The following is a 21729-nucleotide window of genomic DNA, read 5'->3' on the forward strand; positions in this document are numbered from 1 at the left end:
AGTCACATGGATGGAGCTTTATTTTTTTTCTTTTCAATATACATAGTATCTAAAGATACATTGCTCTTTATATATATATATATATATATATATATATATATATATATATATATATAAGATTTACTAACTTATGCCATCTTATAGCATGTTATTCTTAATTATTTTGATATTGAATAAATATTAAGAGCATCTCAGCACTGGTCATGTATTTAATTATCAAAACCACATGATTATTAGTATTTTAGTATTGTAATGAAATTAAAGTTACTTTTTAAAGTGTTTTTTATTTGAAAATTAATTAAAATAATATTTTTTTATTTTTTTATATCAACTAATCAAAAAATTAAAAAAATATATAAATAAAAATTATTTTAAACAGAAAAAATTCAAAAAACAATTTATAGTTTTGTGTTCATTGTCGATGTCTTCGAAGGTCCATGAAGAATAAAGAGTTAGGCCACCATCACCCAATGGGTCCACCGGTTGTTATGGGTGGGGCCCTACATGTAATCATGATGTTTGCAGAAGGCAATGACCCTGATCCCAGTTCCTAGATATCGAGAATCTACTGAATTACTATCTGCGAGAGAAGTCAACAAAATAAAATTGTCTAAGAACTCCTGTTTGTCATTTCTGTAACAACGAATGACACGCACCTGAGAATTCGAAACAAGTTACGTTCACTGCCATGTTTAAAAATAACAGCTTCGTGTGATGAAGCCAACGGTCTCCCTTGATCACTAGCCTGGCCGGAAAATGAGAAAGAAACACAAATTCCGTGTGTGTTGCCTGAGTAACAAGAAAAATGAAAGGTAGCTTTTAATGGACTCATGTGAACTCAACATGGATATAGTTAGTGTTGGAAATTTATTTTAATTAAATAAATTATGTTGTGGATGAGAAATTAATTTTAAATATTAATTTTTTAAATTTTAATTATTAATTTATGTTGGTAGCTAATTGAATATGGATAATAATAATTAATTTTTCTCCAACCATTCAGCTTCTAAAATTTATTATAAAAATAATAATAAATGAAGTATAATTTTGAAACCCGACCCGGTCAAGTGATCAGGTCACGGGTTAAATGGGTTGACTATAAAAAATCAGATGATTTGCATGTGATTTTGATTTTTTTTCTTTGACTCTTCAATTGTTTTGAAAGATAATTTCTGTTTTTACATTTGATGGGCTTTCTGGAGCTACTTACGAGGAGAATTTAAGAGTGGATATATTGGGATTGGTACACATACTGGGTCTAATGGGGATACATACAGAGGACAATGGTTTATGAACATTGGTCATTTTTTTTCCAATGGAGATTGGCAATGATTTCAAGAGGGAATTAATTATGAATGGAAGAACTAACCAGTATGCTAGAGCACTAGTAGAGCAAATGACCATTGCATCCACCGGAGCATGCTAACAGAGGTGATTGGCAGAAGAAAAGACAGAAATTGATGCAAAAATCGGGTTAGAGAAACATACCTGAAGGTGACCAGGCAAGCAGAAATTGATGCAGAAATCGGGCTAGAAAAATATGGCTTTATATTCTGGGCTTGATGTTCACAAACCTTCTCATTTTAGCTGAGTTTTCTAAGAATTATTTATTTGTTTCTTCTGTTTTCACTCTTCATCAAGATGATATTATTGGAATTTGAAAGGCATATTAAAAACACCCAGTTACATAAAAAAATGAGTAATAAAACTTTAATTTAGCAAAGTATTCATCATTGACAACAATAAAAGACTCATTATTTTAAAATATTTTAACAAGTAAATATCATTCTTGTTTTAATTTAAACATAATTGATTTTGTTATTAGTATACATGTTAAATTTTTTTTTTTTTATCTTATATCAATTGTAAATTTGAATATATTTTTAATATGCATGCTAATATTCTATTTTTATTTTTACATTGAAAATATGTTTGTTATTAATTATGCTTTTACATACTTATAATTTTAAATAAGTATAAACTCTATGTTTTTGTTGAGCAATTTTTGTTTAGCATGCGTTAGCGATGATAGTTAATTATCTTTGCTTACTAGTTACTAGTTTATATTACAAGGGTTTTGATTTTTTTTTAAAGGTTAAAGGTCATTGATTTTAGTCTGTTAAAATGGTGGTTAAGAGAATGCAAGGCTAAGTGGCGAGGGATAAGAAATTGAACAAAAAGAAAGAAAAGGATTATCTATACAAGTATTTTCTAAAATATAAAGTTTTCTATTTAAAATTCATTTCCCAATCTGTTATATTTATATTTATTTTATTATTTGAATCAGATAATAAAAATAATATTATTGATTAGTTAATATTTTTTAACACCAATAAGCACAATTGTAGTCCAATGGGCTATTATGTTTCCCTGACAGATCGTTTTGGGCTAAAAACGGTCGCTTAACAGTACAGGACCCGCTTGGCGGTTCGTGGATCGGGGGATTAGAAGAAAGCTTGCAGCGTTGTGCTAATTGAAGTACCAGGCAGCATTTGTAGCAAGAGATTGCTGAGCTGAAAAGGGAAAGTTAATTATTTCACAATTTAACCTTAGATTATGGGCCCATTTGATTTTGACCCTTGCAGTAGCCAGTAGTTGTTCTGTGTTGTGTTTTGCTACAAAATTATAAATAGTAACGGTTTAATAAAGTATTGCCGTGTCACCACATGGTAAAATTATATAAATTATAATTATCATTAATTAAATTAAATATTTTTTAAGAAAATAATTTAATTGTTTAAGAAATGAATTTTAAAAAAAAAACATATAAATAACATAAAAATGCAAATACAAAATAAATAATAATCATATTACATAGTTACTTCTTAGAAAATATCACTACTAAATAATCTAATTTAGATGCACAAAAGCTGAATTTTAATACACTTAAATACAGCAATCAAGGATAGTTAATTCTAAAATATTTAAGATTATAAACTCTGTAATTAAATATTAGTTAATTACCGTGTACAACAAAAATGACTGAGGTTGTTTAATTTTAAAATATTTAAAGTCATTTTTATTTTTCAATAAATAAATAATGTTTCATTTTTTAAAAAAAATCACTTTCCATGCTTTTTGAGGTGATAAATTGCTTTTACAAAAATGTGTTTTCACTCTTAAAAGCTAAGCAAACCAAACATTTTTTTGGTTCTGTACTTTAAATCAAACCAATAAAGAGTAAATTATATATTAGTCCCTCTAGTTTTGAAAAATAAATTAAATAGTTCCTCTAGTTTATTAATTACACCCTTAACCGATATTGACTATGCATAATTTAATATTATTTTTTAAGAGAATATTTTCTTTTCTCATCAATATTTTCATATTATCTATTAACTTTTTTTTTTTTTTCTATTTCTTGAAACAAAACGAATTGAAAGGACCATGAATTGGGTAAAAAGGATCAAATTACAAATGCATTTAAAAACACAGGGACCATTTAATTATTTTTAAAACTATTTTATAAAAATCGTTTTGCCCTGGCAAGCATAATCAACTTCATTGATGCGGGGTAAAACGATTTTGACGGTGCCATCCTTTTCCCGGACTTGCCGTGCTAACATCACCTGGGAATTTGGTTTTTTTCATCACTTATCTTCCTTGCCAGGTTTTGGGATCATCAATTTGCAAGTGGAGAGAAGGTGAAAAGGCAAATGACAGCTGAAAAGCATGGAATAAATTCCGATGAATTGATTGAAACCTTCTTTTGCTTGCTTGGAAAAATTGAGTTCTTTATTTTAGTTACACTCAACCATCCACCCATGAAAGCAACAAGTTCTTTATAAAAGTAACTAAGGGTATTTTGGAGAGTGTGGTTTATTCATATTTCAAAAAATTATTGATTTTTTTAATTTTAATTTATATATATATATATATTTAAATCTTTTTAATACATCTTTCCAACAACCTTTTATTTTTTGTTATTTTATAAAATTTAATAACTTGATTTTTCTCTAAAACTGTTTTTTAAAATTATACAAGGAAAAAAATTCTAAAAAAATCAAATTCAATTAAAAAACAAAACCCATCAAATCCGTAAATGGAAACAACTTGGGTTATCCAGACAAACTTACAAATTATGTTAAGCTCATGTAAAGATAAAATAAAAAGAACTAAATTATAAAATTAAATTCTCAACAATTTAAATTTTAAAAGATAAAATATAAAAAAAAAATTTAAAAAAAGAATCATAACAATTTTTTTTTTAAAAAAGCAAAACATTCCATGGTACAATGGGTGTGGGTGAATAATAATTTCTCTATGTTCTTTAATTTTTGTTGATTTATAAAATTTAATAATATAATTTTTCTCTAAGACTAATTTTTTAAATTATATGAGAAAAAAATAAATTATATATAAAAAATAAATTTAATTAAAAAAAACAATCTAACAAACCCATAAACCAGGGTAAAAAAAAATATTTAGACAAATTTGCAAACCACACCAATCTAAAATAAAAAAAATAAAAAAAAATTATAAAATATATTTTTTTAGTCATCTTACTATTAAAAAAATCAATAAAAACAGATTTAGAAAATCATAATAAAAAATTAAACAAAAGAAGAAAATCATGTATTAAAAAAAACACCAAAAAAGAAAAGAAAAGGTCAACGTGGTGAAAACTGCAGTAATCTACTTTGTTCTATAAAGAAAGCTAAGTATTTTTTCCACGTAATTTAGTTTGGTCAACAACAACAATAATAATTAATGTGATGTGAGTTATTAAAAGTTAGGTGAACCATCTCTTGAATAACATTAACCTCCAGCCAACTACCCTGTCCTTTCCTCTTCATTTATCCATACCCCGACGCCACTTATAAAACTCTAAAACGCACAGCCAATTCTTGATAAAAATGGCAGGCATGATCAGGTCGAAAGAAGATGAACGTGCAGGGGCAGAAATTGTGTATGGTCCTGAAGAGTGTCATCGCCACTCCATAGAGCTTCTTGAAGAGCTAGGATTCCCTAAAGGTGTCCTCCCTCTGAAAGATCTTGAAGAGTGTGGGAGGGTTAAAGAAACCGGGTTTGTGTGGATGAAACAAAAGGCTCCTTATGAGCACTTCTTTGTTGGATCCAACACAAGAGTAAGTTATGCCATAGAGGTGACTGCTTACGTAGAGAAGTTCAAGATGAAGAAAATGACTGGGATTAAGAGCAAGCAGATGTTCTTATGGGTGCCAATATCTGAAATGAGCATCGAAGATCCTTCGAGCAAGAAAATTCTCTTCAAGACTCCAATGGGGATTGGCAAGTCTTTCCCTGTCTCTGCTTTCATGACTGACGAGGAGAAGCAGGAGCAGCAGGAAAAGCTGGAGGAAGTCCATGGATGAAATCTAGTGATCCATCAATTCTTTTAACTGCTGTAGTCTTCCATTATGTTCATCAATAAACACGCTGCTGTTCAAGTTTCCATGAATTTTTTTCATGTCGTTTCTTACCTCAAGAAAAAAAATCGTATTGTGCGATCTCAGTTATTTTTTCCATGTCGTTTTAATCAATCCTTTAATTTAATCTAGGGATTGATGAACTTCAAACCAGGCTGGGCTTTTCACGGCTGCGCCTTGGGTTATTGGATTTGTTAGGTTAAACCACTAGTTGGTGAGGTAACGGGATGACACCATGAGCTTTCTTACAAAAACAAGTCTTAGAATATATGATCTTTGGTATCTAAGTTAATAAACATAGGAAGACAAAACCACACGAGAGCAAAAGGTGTGAGAGAAAGAGCACGAGGTGTGAGGAGGTGCTTACGGACGGTGTTAAGAAGTTGTGACCAAGCAGTGTTAACCAGAAAGTGATGGTGATAAGAGGCAGTGATGATCTCGAAGTGGTAGTGATCATAACGTGTTGAACAGTATGTGGTGGTGATCGGGAGGTAGCACTGACAAAGAGGTGGTAGTTATCATGAAATGATAGTGACCAGAAGGTGGTAATAACCATGAGGTGGTGGCCAGGAGAGCGAGGAGTGCAAGGAGTGGCGAATGAACTTGAGATTGTTCTTGAATGGTTTTAATCTAAACAGTTTAGACCCAAAATATTAATATTTAAAAACCTTGGCTATATAATAGACTTATCTCGTTGAGAGTAGTACTATAATGATGGAAAGTTGCCCTAAAATAAGTAGAAAAATAAGTTGTTGTTCATTGTTTCATTGGTAGAGAAGTTAATGTTTGCTTTTGATTATGGTGTCTCGTTGTGCTATTGATGGAAAGGTTTATGGTTACAAGTGCCTTTTCAGGTGATATATGGATAGAAAATTGTTATTGACAAGAAAAAACTAAGTATCATACTAACAGTTTGTGAGCAAGTTTGAGAAGAGTGAGCTTTGTTACTTGTAATGTGATGGAGCTTAGTACTGGCTCAAGGCCAAAAAGCATGGCGGACAACCAGTTTGGGCTTGCTCATAGACCGAATGGTTTAGGAAGGTGGTTCGGTGGAAAGGTGTCGGGCAATTTGAACCTAGTCCAAACAATTTTTTTTTTTTATTAACGTAAATTTTTGGATTAACTTACACGCATCTAGATTAATTCTATAAATTTTAAAATTAATAATTATATAAGTTTCAAATGATCATTATATTAGCAACCATAGAGCTCGAACATGAAATTACAAGGGAAACAAATCCTCTTAACCGCAAATTCTCATTACTAGACCACCTAGTAAATGGTTTTTTTTTTTAAATTTTTTAATGCACCATTATTTATCCCTAAATTTTTAAACATTTATGTTTAAAAAACTTAATAAAAGAAAAAAAATTATACTTCACATGGCTTTTGTTAATGAGCATGCAAGAGAGATACTTAGTTTGCTTGTTTTTATGAAGAATATTACTATTTAGAAAATAAAAATGTTTTGTCAATATCTTTTTTATATTGGTGAATCTTTTTTCAATTTTGTTTTTATTGAACAAAGTTGAATTAATTATACTTTATCTTAACCTCAAAATGATGCAATCATGAAAAAAAAAGGTTTGATAATCAAAATAAAAAATAAAAATTATGAACAGTCAATTAAAATATAAGACTGTGAACAATATTTCATGTACATTATAATTTTTATAATTCTCGTAACTTTTAGTGTTTTTTTTTTTTACAATCAACTTTGTAATGTAATTATAATTAACGATTTGGTAATAAAAATAAATAATTACAAAATAAAACACCAATCAAATACTAATATATTTTTAAAACCACAATAATATAATAAAAAATAAAAAATAAATTATAAAACTTCCAAAAAAAAAACTGAACAGATGAAAATACTTATTTCTCTATATATATATATAAAAAAAACTCTTGCATTATAACATTACAAAGGGGTATACTTTGAAAATTGATTATATATATTTTTGAATATTCTGTTCCATCCAATGACACCTTCTCCTTTGTGTCGCTCACCTTACCGTCCACCTTCAACAAGCTCCCATATAACCACCAAAATGGCCAAACTCTCTTTAACCCCCATATCCACACTCATCTCCCCATTCTGCCGCCCCCGTCCACCGCACTCATCCCTCCAAACCACAGCCGCCGCCGCCGCCCCCACCACCACCACCACCACCATGCCTGACCAACACACTCCCCACCCTTCCCTCGAGATAATCGGGGGCGCACGTGACCTCTTTCTCCCAGCCTTCAATTCCTTGCACCGGCCGTACACTCCTTTCCCTCTTCTCGGCAATAACCGTCACATCGAAACCATTTTCGCTTCATTCTTTCGTGCCACCCCTGATGCCAGGCTTAAACGTGAGTGCCTCCGTACTAAAGATGATGGTGCTGTCGCTCTTGATTGGGTCTCCGGTGACCACCAAATCTTGCCACCAAATTCTCCTGTTCTCATTTTACTGGTCTGTATGAATTTATTATAAAGCTTCTTAAACTGTGTTTTTAATTTTTTGGGATAAAATTTTTGGATAGATTCTGTTTATGTATACTAGCAGTTGTCTTGTTTAGCTTATAATTGATAACGAGGTGAGAAGTTCGTTATTTCTTTTTTGAACTTTTGATATAATCATCAAAACCATCTGAAAATATTCGAACAAAAAGCTGAGAAGTCACATTAAAAACCACTTTGAAATGCAGTTCAAAAACACTACCAAACGCAATCCTAGTGTATTCAAAGACACCGAGAAATTAATGCATTGACAATTTCCGAACAGATGTTTCAAACATTGTCAACCGGTACCTTTTCAGCAGTCTTACTAAAAATACTGATAAAAGCACCGACTGGAGCAATCAAATTTATTTGTTTTTGTTGGTATGACTCTGTCATTTGGTCACTATCTCGGAACAAAAAAAATAGATATAGAAGAGAAAGAAGGGACATGTCTGCGTGTCTTTCTGTTTAAAAACACATAAATTCACCCCAAAATTGTCTCAAGCATAGATTTATTTTCATGTCTTTGTCTCTGTCCCTCCACCCAAAACACATCTCTTTTGCATTGTTCTTTTCTGTTATGGAGATATTAACCAGACGCAACCTAAGTCTACGTAGTGGGGGCGTTATGCACATTATAGATTGGTAGCAAAAGGAAATAAAGGTATATATTAAGAGAGTTGTTTGGATTTGGTTATAATGCAGCCAGGATTAACAGGAGGGAGTGGGGATTCATATGTAAGGCATATGTTAATTAAAGCAAGAAATAAAGGGTGGCGTGTTGTTGTTTTTAATAGCAGAGGATGTGGAAACAGCCCTGTCACTACTCCTCAGGTACATTTTATGTGATTATTGTATTAATCTCTAGTTGATTTTGGTATCGGAATAAAGAAGGAGTTGGTTTCATTATGTGATCATTTTTACCAAGTAAAGGACTGATGATGCAGTTCTATTCAGCTTCGTTTATAGGAGATATGCATGAAGTGGTGGCACATGTTGGGACTAGGTATCCAAATGCTAATTTGTATGCTGTTGGGTGGTCTCTTGGTGCCAACATTCTTGTCAATTATTTGGCTCAGGTAAGTATCATTGCTTGTTGCTTTATTTAGTTTAATGACTTTGCTGGAAATGTTAATTTAGTTTTTAAAATATCTGCACGCACGATAATTTTTAGTTCTTGCTAGAGAATATGGTGATGCATATTGTTATAGTATTTACATATTTTCTGCTCATTCCAACCAATCGACACCTTTCAAGTCTGTGGAACTTTTATGGAAAAGATGCTGTAATCCTCTTCTAACTCAGAAAAAAAACTGTTAAAGTTGAAGGTTTTAGTATAAGGTATGAAAAGTATATGACTTGAGATAGCCATCAAGAACCGGAATGTTGAGATGGTTACTTTTGATGTAGATGTGGAAACATAGGAACCAATGTGAAATGGGTGCATCCATTGGAAGCTGGAGAGGGCATTTATCGAGTACAAGTGATGCTTGAGATGGTTTGGCCATATCCAACATAGATCCTTGGACACATTCAATGAAGGAAACAGAACTATTGGAGCTGATTCCAACTAGTTTGAGATTGGAGTTTAGTTGAGTGTTAATGGGTTACTTTAGGCATTAACGGGGTGTCAAGGTCGAGCTAAACTTTAAAGTACATTTTTCTGTGTGCTGAATATTTTTTCTGTTACATTGAATTATGAAATATAAATTTACTGTATGTTGATGATGTATTCTTAAGGACCAACTATTTTATTTTAGCTTCCTTTTCCTCTTCCATAATCTTGCTCTACTGCATTTATTTATTTATTTTATTTTTCGTTTTTTTTTTTTGCTTTCAGGAATCTCAAACAATAACCGGTGCTGTATCATTGTGTAATCCTTTCAATTTGGTCATTGCAGATGAGGACTTCCATAAGGGCTTTAATGTTGTTTATGACAAAGCTCTCACAAATGCTCTGCGTAAAATTCTTAAGAAGTAATTCTGAAATAAAGTTCTTCCATCTCACAGCCAATATTTCTTCTTAGAGATGATATCATAATCTCCTTTTTGTGCAGTCATGCTATTCTCTTTGAAGATATGGGTGGTGAATATAATATACCTTTGGCTGCCAATGCCAAGTCTGTCAGGGAGTTTGATGAAGGACTAACCCGAGGTAGATGCTCCTCGTAGAAGCAATTCCTCCTTTTCTTTTATGATGGTTGTGTTTGAGGTTATTATGGTATGCCATCAGCTCACACAACTTTTAACTTCACTGGGCAGTTTCATTTGGTTTCAAGTCGGTGGATGACTACTACTCTAATTCATGCAGTTCGGATTCCATAAAACATGTTCGCACACCTTTGCTTTGCATCCAGGTATGCATCTGTGCCAATTTTGCAGATTACATGAACATCTTGTCTGATACTGTGCTGCAGAGAATTAATTGGGCATTGAACTTTTGGTCATATTTTGTTGCTGAAGCTGTGGTCGAGCTACATTGATATGTGATATTTTTGGAACTTCTGTCTTGTCTTGTCTGTACCAACTAGGCTCCTTGTATGACTGCTTATTTAGTTCTGGGTGAAGGATTTACTGGGAGTGTGGATGTTTCTCGAACACATACTCACAATCTTACTTACCTGAAGCAATTAAGGACTGGACTTTTGGTTGTTTTTATTCACTATAAGGTGCTGAAAGCATTATAATTCCCATGATACATCAAAGATTTTTTAGGAAAATAGATTTGCATGCGTTGAATTGCGTTCCTTCTTCGATACTTGGATTTCAGAAAGTTGTGAAACTGTATTCAGATTTGGCTCAGCTTTGGATTTATGTGTATTTAATTTGCAGGCTGCCAATAATTGCGATCCTTCTTTGATACTTGGATTTCAGAAAGTTGTGAAATTGTATTCAGATTTGGCTCAGCTTTGGATTTACTTGTAATTAATTTGCAGGCCGCCAATGATCCAATTGCTCCAGCCCGGGGAATTCCTTTTGAAGATATCAAGGTATGCAGGGCTCTCTCTCTAGAAGTCATGTAGTGCTCTTGTCCCCCTATCTTGTATACTTCTATATCCTTGCCTTTCTGGATAGCTATTTTACTTCTGCATAACCAGGTAAGGTACTCTGGTTCTACTAAATACTTTTAGCTTCATCAAGAGTCACAATTGTTAGCACACTATAATAAATTCATTATTTCTGCAAGTGTTCTTAACCTGATCCAGTGATTCTTCAATGGTCACCCCTTGTCTTCATCCACCATTTTTCATCTTTGTTAATTGTTTTATCTGCCATTTTAAAATTAGGAGTCATGATACCTAAAATAACCATGGTTGATTTTCTTCATCTTGATGTTCCTTCCCAAATGGTTTATCCTTTTTTTAGCACGTACACAAAGGCCATTTTTAGATGGGAATTTTTTTTAGGTTGGGAATAATGTTGATCCTTCCTACATCTATAAAAATTTAAATTTGGTCCAGAATAAATTTTAGTAGTATTTTTAAGCAAGTTATCAACTATCTTGTCCGAATTGTCTGACTTGAAATGCTTTAGGAACTCTCTCGTTGGTCCTCAAGTTTCGAAGTTTACTAAAAATAGCCAGCCCGTGGCATGCCCCACCTTTGCTGATTTTGGGTATTTTCGCTTATTAACACCATTTGAAAAAAATATTAGCCAAGTTTTGGTGAAATAACACAGTTTGTTACATGTTGTGTACATTTATCAATGCTATTTCGCCAAAACTTTTTCAAACTGTGTTATTTTGCCAAAACATTTTTAAAAAATGTTAATTTTGTTTTTTTAAAAATTCTTTAAAAAGATGCATGGTGCTAATTTTAGTGGTACAGGGCAGCGCATGATTTTCTAGTTAACCGTATACTTTCTACCAAAGTCTTCATTCACTTTCTACAACAATGTCATTGAACCATAAACCGCCCAATTGATCACCACCAGGGAAAACTTAAATGTTCTTTGATTCGTTGTGCATCCGATCATTTTGTCATCTCTCCCGTCCCCTTTTAAACAAGTATATGGCTTGCTGTCACAGGAAAATCCAAATTGTTTGCTGATCGTGACACCAAAAGGTGGCCATCTAGGGTGGATTGCTGGTAGTGAAGCTCCACTTGGGGCTCCTTGGACTGATACAATAGTGATGGATTTTCTAGAATATCTACAAAGTGGTGCATGTAAAGCCCCGGCATCGCATAGCGGCACAGAAGGCAGGCAACACTCTACCGAGGCCATGCATCACCTAGAAGTATAGCCCAGCAAACAGGACACATCCATGCTAGCCAACAGTTGGTATTTGTTGGCCATGGAACCATTTTCAGTATACAATTGGAAATATAAAAATTCGATTATTTGAACTTTCTGATATCTCAGAATGTTGCATTCTCAGATCATGAATCTGTGATATTTATATACCTCCTAAAAATGACAATTAATTTTATGACATCTCTTGTGTTTCTTTAATGCTTCTCCACATTTCTTTTTCTTCGGTTAATGACGAAATTTCCTGTCATTAGAGTAAATCATCACTTGCACAGAACAAACTCACTGGACTGCTATTCACCTTCATCAAAGAGACCTAACAAAAAATAGGAAATCGGTTCAGATTTTTGTTGTCTCCACTCACTATTAGATGTTCAATTCAAGTCTCAACTTTCTGTGGCCCTCTAAGCTACAAGCCCGCAAAAGTTGTTTTGCATCTTATACTCTGTGCTATTGTCATCGCTCTTGCTCATGACCTTGGTCGGGAGCAATAGCTTCTTATTTAAGAATTTAAATTTTGGTCTCTATTTTTCTTTTTCTTTTTTTTTGAAAACCACATTTTAATCCTTCCAAACTCTAAGTTTGTTGCTAAACTTGAAATGATTACCATATAGTAAGTTCTCTTCACCGATAACGTTTGCATAAATAAATAAGCAGTGAGTACACAAATAAATAAACAAAAGTTAAAATTACAAACGAGGATCATGAGTGTTTTAAGGAATGCTGAGATTGTTCTAAATAAATAAATATGGAGTGAGTAGATAGATAAATAAATAAACAAAAGCCAAAAATATTGTCTTGCCATATGCCAGCGGGATCGAATGGAGGTTTTCTAAAAATTCACTTGATGGTGAAATGCCACAGACATTCTCACCAATGCTGGTGAAATGCCAGCAAGTGCCTACATTGTCTACATTCACTATACTAAAACAAGTCTAAATTCAATAACTTATAGCCACATTAACTTATAACCTCATCACAATTTACCAATATTTTCTTTCCGTTTCTTTTTTTATGGCATAATTTAACAATATATTCAATAAAATTCCACACACATTTAGCCCCCCTCTCTCTCTAAATAGCAGCATAAATCCTCTTCCTCGCCAACCCATCTCTGCATATCTCTTTCTTCTTGGTTTCTTTAGCGGTGTTGGCATTGCTGAAACCAAGAACCAACAAGGCTTTGTTTTTGTTGGCAAGAAAAGATCATCAAAGGGCAAGATGGTGATGATGATTGTATTGTTGCTAATAAGAAAGCAATGTTATCTACAGGCATGCCTTCCACGTGGGAGGATCCAGCTGCAGCATTAGCTACCTCAAGGCATGAATTTGGTGAACATGGTGGTGTTAACATGTCCATTGAGGCCTCTGCCACCTTCACTGTCATGGAGCCTGAAACCATGCGCCGTATGTTTTCCAGCGAGCTTGGTCCTGACCGACTTCTTCATATACAGCCGACACTTTAATCCCACCGTTTTAAATCTTGGCCGTCAGATGGATGCTCTTGAAGGCACTGAGGCTGACTATTGTACAGCTAGAGGTAAGTTAAATTTTACGATTTAAGAATAGCGCTTTTCTTTTTGGTTCACAGTCGGCCAGCTTATGCATGATCTGACGTATATTTCTAATAAGATATCTTGTCTGTTTATGATTCCTACTGATAATATGCTATAAATGGTCATACCTTTCAAGATTTGTATGTCCTAATTGCACAAATTGTCTTAATTACGTCACTTGAGAAGGCATGTAGATTAATGTGTAATATACTGGTACATAAATTCATGAACTTGTTATGGTTTAATTTTGGAAAGGTACGTCAGCCAATCATCAGTGTTGCTACAACTTTGCTGTAGTGGAGGACGCATGGTGGCATCAAGGACTCTCTATGGAGGGATCCATGCATTACTCACCCATTCTTACCAAGGGCGTGTAACATAACGACAACATTTGTGGACATCAATGATTACGTACGAGATGGTGAAAAATGCAACAGTTGAAGGGGTCACGGTTGTTGTGGACAACACTTTTGCTCCAATGGTTCTGTCCCCAGCTAGACTTGGAGCTGATGTGGTTGTGCGTAGCATCTCCAAGTTTATTAGCGGCGGAGCTGATATCATTGCAGGTACTTTGAAAAACCGACGCTTCCCAATTCCAGAATTAAGAGTCCAAGTTTCTTAATTAATGTATTTCCATATTTGGCAGCCTAACAAGGATGATTTGTCGCAGTCCAACGCGAAAGGCGTCTGATGAGCAATGCCATACTTGTTTTTTTAGGTGAAGATGTTGTGGAATTTGGCTAATTTACTTGCCATAAATGGGGGGAAAAAGTCTTTAACTTGTGGCAATGGAATTTAAAAAGTGTACCGTTGAGTGGTAATTCTTCCTTTCATTTTGAAAAGAAACAGGGAATGCGAATCAAAATTTGAGGGGATTTTTTAGGCTTACTAATATTTCTCTTAAACCAAAAAGATATAATTTACTGAAGTAATGGAATCTTTCCTCTCGTGAAAGATGAGCATGCCAACTCAACCAATTATTCATACCATACATTTTTCTTAATATTTTTTATGGTTTTGTTTTTGACATTTCAATAAGATGTTCTTATAGCTGAGTTTGATATTTCCTTCTGTTTCTCATGTGATTGTTTGTGTGATGTGTCCCTTATCTTGTTTCTTTGCGGATCGGATTTTTCTCTTTTCTTCTTCTTCGAAAACAGAAGATGTTTTGGAGGGCTTCGAGGGGCAGGCTACCGATGGTCCACATATGCTAGTAGGTTTAGCACACGGTAGACACGACTGCTTCCAACAATAGCCATTTTCCGGTGTATTCCAAAACTTAAAACAAGAATTATTGCTAATGCATCAATGGAATATCCTCAGGTGCTGTCTGTGGTCTAGCCAAACTGGTTAATTCAATGATGGATCTTCAGCGAGGAGCCTGATGAATGCCAAGGTTGCCTTTGAATTGTCAGAGAGGATTCCTCATGTCTTGCTCAGGTAGTAGCACTAGCAGTGAAAGGAACAGGCACTTGCTGGCATTTCACCAGGATTGGTGAGAATGTCTGTGGGATTCATTGGAACTTTGGCCCAGAAATGGAGCCAATTTGAGAAGGCTTTTTCAAAACTGCAAGATTCAGGGTTATACAAATTAAAATTCAGTGTTTGATGACATTCATTTGTTAGTTGTAAGGCTAATATATCAATATAATAATAATCTGTCCTGGATATAAGAGTATCGGACCAAGAACAGGCATCGAACAGAGGATGGTGAGCTAGGAGGAGGTATTAAATAACTAGAGGCTGTCGATTTTCTATAGATTATAGGTTTTAATTTGGAGCAAAAAAGCTTGCATTATCTCCGAAGAACAAAAGGAATCCACTAAGATTTAGTTGTTGGTACCAGATGGAGATATGCACAAGCAGGTGTCATATAAACATCTACATCTACACATTGTAGAAGCATCTCCCCAGAAAAAACAAGTTTCGTAAGAAAATCTTAGCTTAATCTTGAAAGCAGAAACGTCCACAAACATATCTGTATGTGATTGAACACTGAAGCAAACCAATAAGACATGGGGTGCTCAAGCTAGATGTTTGGATTCTTCATGTAGCTCATAGGGCTTGTTCATATTAGGACTGATAAGTACTGATAGAGGCTTGACAATATAACTACAGAGACAGTGGAACATAACTAGATCACACCTTTGTATGGGGCCAACCATGGTCGGAGTTCCTCCCATGTAATGGAACTTTCACCGAGGAGTATCAATGTCCTTCAGCCCACCTGTTTTCACGTGCTAGCAGCTACGTGTTTATGAGATGTGATATCTTATTTAAGGTGATCAGGAGGGTCCAGAAAAGGATCTCAAGACAAAAGATAGCTAGTGTTTGTTTATAGATATCAAGATCATATTGTTGGACCATGTAAAGCCAAAAAATAATAATTTTGAGCCTCAATTTATTTTTTTCATGCAACATGAATGATCAAAAACTTTTCAATGACACTTTTCTTATCAAATAAAATTTATTAACACTACAATCGGTTTTTTTGTTGCTAAAATGCAGATAATCAACAATTTTTTCTATTTTTTCTTGAACTTAAAGGATTGAAATGTGAACAATATAAAGTTTTGGACCAAAATTAAAAATTAAAAATTAAAAATTTAAAACTAAAATAACTAAAAAAAAAGTCAATGAAAAATATGTGGACTAATACATATTTTTTCATGAGAATTTGAGATTGACTAAATTGTTTTTTCTAGTTGTTAATTTCATCTTTGAATCGAGTTCTTATAATACAAATTCAAAGTATATCTAATTAAATATACCCTTAATCAAGTTTTAAAATAAAATGAAAACCTTAAATTCTCGATAATATGAAAAGAGAAGAAACACTCAACTCATGAAACACTACAAATAACACTTGCAAGATGCAATTGAAAAAAACAATTGGTGATTAAAATGAAAAAAATCATTATTAAAATTCACAATGAATTGTAAAAGAGGTCGAGTGGCGCCCAAAATACAACCACCCTCAATTTAGTTTGTTTATATATATATATATATATATATATATATATATAATTGTAACATGGACACTTGTAGAAAGGAGATAAAAAAAAAAAAAAAAAAACTATTCAGCATGTAATAAACAGTCTTGAGATAGTTTTTTTTTTAGGTAAATGAGGGGCCCAAGGCCCACAAAAACAATCAAATGCCACTGAAAATGATACCCAGCAATGTCATAAAACATAATAATATAGTAAAACAAATGCGAAAACATGTACCTAGAACTATGATTTGTTCAATTATTTGGACCGAGGAAAAATGGGTGTTACCATGTGCGTTTTGATCTTTTAGAGGTTGACACATACACTCACTTAATTATGGTTCATGATTTTGATTGTTAGGGGATGTATGCAGCCTAGTAGGTGATCTTATTTAATTATTATTTATGATTTGCTTTTGTTTTAATTATTATTGGAGACATGATCGTTATCATAAAAAAGATATCTTGCATTCAAAGGATTACACTTAATCTAGTATGTAAATACATAAAGACATAAATGAATCTAACACGCTTGGTTTCTGTAAATACATTACTTAAATATATTTAATATTAAATGAAGGAAATTAGTCTATAAAATGCTTAAAAGAATATGTCATATTTATCATTATCATTAGTGTTGCCGTGTTGGTATAATATACGAACCTATAACAAGAAAAAAACAAACAAATTGCACTTGAGGTCTTAACCCAGCGGTTGAAGGGACTCGTTCCCTTCCTTTGCATCCCGGGTTCAAATCTTACCGTGCACGCCTGTCACCCCCGCGGTGCCTTACATGTTCACTGGGTTTGCAGGATGTTCAGTGAGCCGTGAGATTAGTCGTGGTGAAGGCAAGCTGACCCGGATACCCACGTAAATAAAAAAAAAAAAACAAACAAATTCCCATAAAAGATAAAAGAAAGAGGGATTAAAAACAAATTAGCATAGTAATTAAAATAAATGTGCAGAATAACACCATTTAAAAAATAAATTAGTTTGTCATACTTTAAGAAAACAACAACTCAACATCTCCGGCTTCACAAACCACATGTAATTAAATTATGTGTTTTATTACATTGAACTTGTATTAGGAGTGTTTTCATTATTTTACTATGACTTTTTTGTAAATAACAAATAAAATCAGGGGTAATTACATCTTTTAACATATATAAAATATATTTAAAAAAAAAACATAGTTTACACGTACTAGTAAATGAGAGGAGTTTGCGCTATTCTAGCGGCACGTGCAAATTCCTACAATGGTCAAACACCACCTTTCAAGGTGAATTTAGAAGCAGTGCACCAAGATTTAATGGGTGGTGTGGCGTGTGTTGGCCACCGATTAGTAGTGTGATTTGAGTGTATTTTTTTTATTCTTCCTCCTTTTCTTCTCCCTTCATTGGTAAAATACAAAAATTCATTTCATTTGTTTTTTGTATATAATTTAATCCTTATTTTTTTGGTTGCTACATATTTTTTTTTAAAAATATTTTGTAAATTATTTTCTTTCTTCAATTTTATCCCTTATCACTTGATTTTATTAGTTTTTATATCAAATTTGATCATTATTTTTTTTTATTGCTAAGTATCTTGCACTTTTTTTTTTTTTTTTTATCTTATGTAGATTAATTTTTTTCTTCAATTTCTTGATATTGATTTTATTTAATCTTTATATCAAATTCGGTCCTTATTCTTTTGATTGCTATTTTTTTTTGTAGATTAGTTTTTCTTTAATTTTATCCCTTATCATCTGAATTCATTTGATTTCTATATCAAATTTAGTCCCCATGTTTTTTATTGCTACTTTTTTTTTTTTTAATCTTTTGTAGATTAATTTTTTTCTACAGTTTCATCACTCATCGTTTGGTTATGATCCTGCTAAAAAAACTGTTATAATCCTGTAAAAAATAAATTAAAAAAAAGTTCAATCCCTAATAATGTTTTAATACTATTATAAAAAATAATATATTAATAAATAGTATTTTATAAGAAGGAGTAGAATAAAATATTCATGGAAAGTACATCTTCTTCTTTTTTTAATTGTTAATTAAGATGTGAATAATTCATCTAGAACTATGAATACTGTGAATGATTTGTCGGAAGCTAATACGCTGAGAGTATTGAAAATGAAAAAAGAAGATGGAATTGTGAAGAGTGCCCATTTATATATTAGTCGTTAGTGCGCCATTGAAATGAATCTTGAATGCTCTTGATTAGTTTATGCATCAATGCCATTTATCTTCTTCCTCTGCTTGCCTAGCAGTGGAAAGGGCTGGATATTATTTCTTCATCATCTACCGAAAGCACACATCAATACTACAAGCAAATACCCGAACCATAATTACGTACATATATAGGCTATGGAGGGTGTATCTATAACTTAGTGAACGCGCATCACATCATAACATTTCTTCGTTGTCGTAAGCCTTTCTGCAACCATTTCCAAGCGAATCGGACGACGATGCTCGATGATTATCGTCTCCTTGGATTCACCTTGACTGTGAGTGGTTTGGCCATTTCACAAGACAACCTCAGCACTTCAGAGAGGTCCACCGACTCCTGGCCACACCGCACCCACTCAAACTCATGCAACAAACTCCCAACCCAGAAGCTAACGGTGGCCAAACCCAGTGACCTTCCCGGGCAAGTCCTACGACCCGACCCGAATGGAGCCAGCCTGAGGTCAGACCCTGACACAGAGAACTCCACGTCAGCAGTGACTTCCTTGCTCAAAAATCTCTCTGGCGAGAACTTTAGTGGGTCCGCCCAAACTTGCGGGTCCCTTGTTATGGCCCACATATTAACCATAGCTGTGGTCCCCGCTGGCACATCATATCCATCAACATCAGTGTCCGTGATCGCTAAACGCGACCATGACAAGAGTGGCCCCGGTGGGTGTAACCTTAGAACCTCTTTCACAACCGCCGGCAGGTAAACCATTGATCGTATGTCTGCTTCCATCAACGGCCTTGATCTTCCCGCAACTTGATCAAGCTCTTCATGCACCTTTGATTGGATGTCAGGGTGAAGTATCATCCTCGCTAGTATCCACTCTATCAGAACTGCCACTGTATCTGTTCCTCTAAAAATCATCTCCTGCATTATCAGATGATATAGTTAAAGAAATTAATTAACGAAAGAGCACACATAACGATACGGCAGGATCGACAATTAAATCCAAGAAAAGAAAGGTAGGAATATAAGCAGCTTGCAAATTCAGCTAAGATTCCACTTTCGATTCTTTTCTTTGCCCTATTGATATATATAAAAAAAACAACCAACATCATCGAGGGCAAATAAAAAAAAGCATCACGCGAGAGAAAACATATAAGAAATATATATAAATGAAAAGTGATGTAGATTTTATTGGCTGACGCAGAATCTCTGATAAATATAAAGAGCAACACTTAATAATTAACTCGAATCTTGTGGTGCTACGGTAACATCAGTACAGAATATATATTCATGTAAAAACTAGTTAAGTTTTGATCCATATATATGAAAACAATATTAATATCTTGCATCTACATATATGCCGCACTGATACTGCATCATCACACAGTATATAATCTCTTGTTCGCAGATGTGCCACTCATGTATGAATGATAATAGCATTTCCCTATGTAAATCAGAATCTCTTAAATTTGAGCATATGTTTATATATATACATGCATCAAGAAAGAAAATTGTTGAGGCAAGTTTTTTGCTTACCCAAAGAACAGCAACCATGTCATCGTCCGATAACTTGTCCGGTCCATGAAGAGAGAGTAGAACATCAACAAAGTCATTTCTTCTTTGGTCACCTTGGTCCTCTCTATGTTCTTGAATAATCCGGTTCACAAACCGGTTCACTTTAGGAACCAAATTGGAGCACCTGAACCTGATTTTTTGAAGGTCTAAATTTGCGAGCCAAGGTAGATGATCAGACCAATTAAGCTTCCCTAGAAGATCATAACCTTCAGCAACAAGTCCTCCAAGTTCCTCAATTTCATTATTTGATGTGCCTAGATCATATTTACGACCGAAAACTGAGAACATCATGTTGTTCAGTGAAGCTTTCCTCAGTATGTCTCGAACACGAAAGTAATCTCCACCTTGACATGCTATTACTGATACCATTTGAGAAGCAATATCGAGTCTCTGTGGCTCTGTAGAGCTGATTTGTTTAGGACAAAGAAGATGGGTTGCTGCAATTCTCCTTAGAGTTCTCCAATAAACCCCATAGGGAGCAAAACCAATAGCTCTATTAAACATGAGCTGATAAGCAGACTCTTTAACTGGACGATCAGCAAATACTGAACTGTTCAAGATGTCTTTGGCTACATCAGGATTGCATGTGATAATAACCCTAGTCTCTCCCATGCTAAAAGCCATGAGTCGTTTTGCTTTAAGAGTCTTGGCTGCAGCAGCAAGCTTGTGGTGAGCCAAGTTTACCATGAGGTTCATGCTTCCTATCACTGGGAACCCTCTAGGTCCTGGAATCATCTTGGCTTTCGAGCAGGTTCCTCTTTTGAGCCAATACTTGCCCCAGGCGGGGCCTCCAGGGTAAACCCAGTAGCATAAAGCAATGGCTAGCCAAGCCAAGAAAAGAGAAAGAAGAAGGAAGATGGGTTCTTGAGAAGAAAAGGCTTTGCATTTGGAAACTAGAGCCAATACCCAAAAGCTGTCGTCTATCTGTGTTTCCATGGAGACAAGGAAATGGCTGAAAACTTGAGTTTTTTTAAGAGTGTGAGTTTATTGTGGGTTTCCTCTTTTGGGTTAAACCATGAAGTGGAGGGGCTGCTTATATAGAGAAGGATCGAAGGATGGGGGTAGGGGGGAGGGAATATAATAAACTATTTTTTTATTTTTTATTTTTTAAATACCAACTAGTACCTCTGATAACGGTTAAAAATAGTGAATTATTATTATATTATTATAATTAACCGAGAATTCAATGCAAGTTAACGAAAGCATTCAATGACCGCCGCCAGTCATATAAACTGCTGCTGAAAAAATAAAATCAAAACATAGTATAGTTAGTGTATATATGGATTCAGCCCCACTCTCATCTAA

At 33.9% G+C, this 21729-nt stretch overlaps 3 protein-coding genes and 1 long non-coding RNA gene across 5 annotated transcripts; 3 read left to right on the forward strand and 1 right to left on the reverse strand.

The window, feature by feature from the left end:
• The first annotated feature begins 4808 nt into the window (after positions 1-4808).
• LOC118034697 (uncharacterized) lies at positions 4809-5415 on the forward strand. The gene has a single exon (XM_035040042.2). The coding sequence runs from the start codon at positions 4857-4859 to the stop codon at positions 5331-5333; it is 477 nt and encodes a 158-aa protein (XP_034895933.1). The 5' UTR covers positions 4809-4856; the 3' UTR covers positions 5334-5415.
• A 1891-nt stretch (positions 5416-7306) lies between these two features.
• LOC118034706 (embryogenesis-associated protein EMB8) lies at positions 7307-12330 on the forward strand. 2 transcript variants are annotated; one of them, XM_035040054.2, is made up of 8 exons: positions 7322-7849; positions 8584-8712; positions 8826-8957; positions 9719-9855; positions 9936-10033; positions 10141-10235; positions 10815-10868; positions 11906-12330. In XM_035040054.2, exons 1-8 carry the CDS (start codon positions 7373-7375, stop codon positions 12119-12121), a joined length of 1338 nt encoding a protein of 445 aa, XP_034895945.1. In that variant the 5' UTR covers positions 7322-7372; the 3' UTR covers positions 12122-12330. The 2 variants fall into 2 exon arrangements, with proteins under 2 accessions (XP_034895954.1, XP_034895945.1); XM_035040063.2 differs by lacking the exon at positions 11906-12330 and having other exon boundaries at positions 7307-7849; positions 10711-10869.
• Positions 12331-12747: 417 nt separating this feature from the next.
• On the forward strand, positions 12748-15969 carry LOC140955350 (uncharacterized). The gene is made up of 3 exons (XR_012169322.1): positions 12748-13669; positions 13941-14251; positions 14332-15969. It is a non-coding gene; the product is annotated as an uncharacterized lncRNA (long non-coding RNA).
• A 2832-nt stretch (positions 15970-18801) lies between these two features.
• Positions 18802-21445, reverse strand: LOC118034717 (cytochrome P450 78A3). The gene is made up of 2 exons (XM_035040076.2): positions 20386-21445; positions 18802-19770 (listed from the first exon to the last, which is right to left on the reverse strand). The coding sequence occupies exons 1-2, from the start codon at positions 21358-21360 to the stop codon at positions 19147-19149; spliced, it is 1599 nt and encodes a 532-aa protein (XP_034895967.1). The 5' UTR covers positions 21361-21445; the 3' UTR covers positions 18802-19146.
• Positions 21446-21729: the final 284 nt, after the last annotated feature.

This window comes from Populus alba, chromosome 3 (assembly GCF_005239225.2).
Source record: "Populus alba chromosome 3, ASM523922v2, whole genome shotgun sequence".
Taxonomy (NCBI): Eukaryota; Viridiplantae; Streptophyta; class Magnoliopsida; order Malpighiales; family Salicaceae; genus Populus; species Populus alba.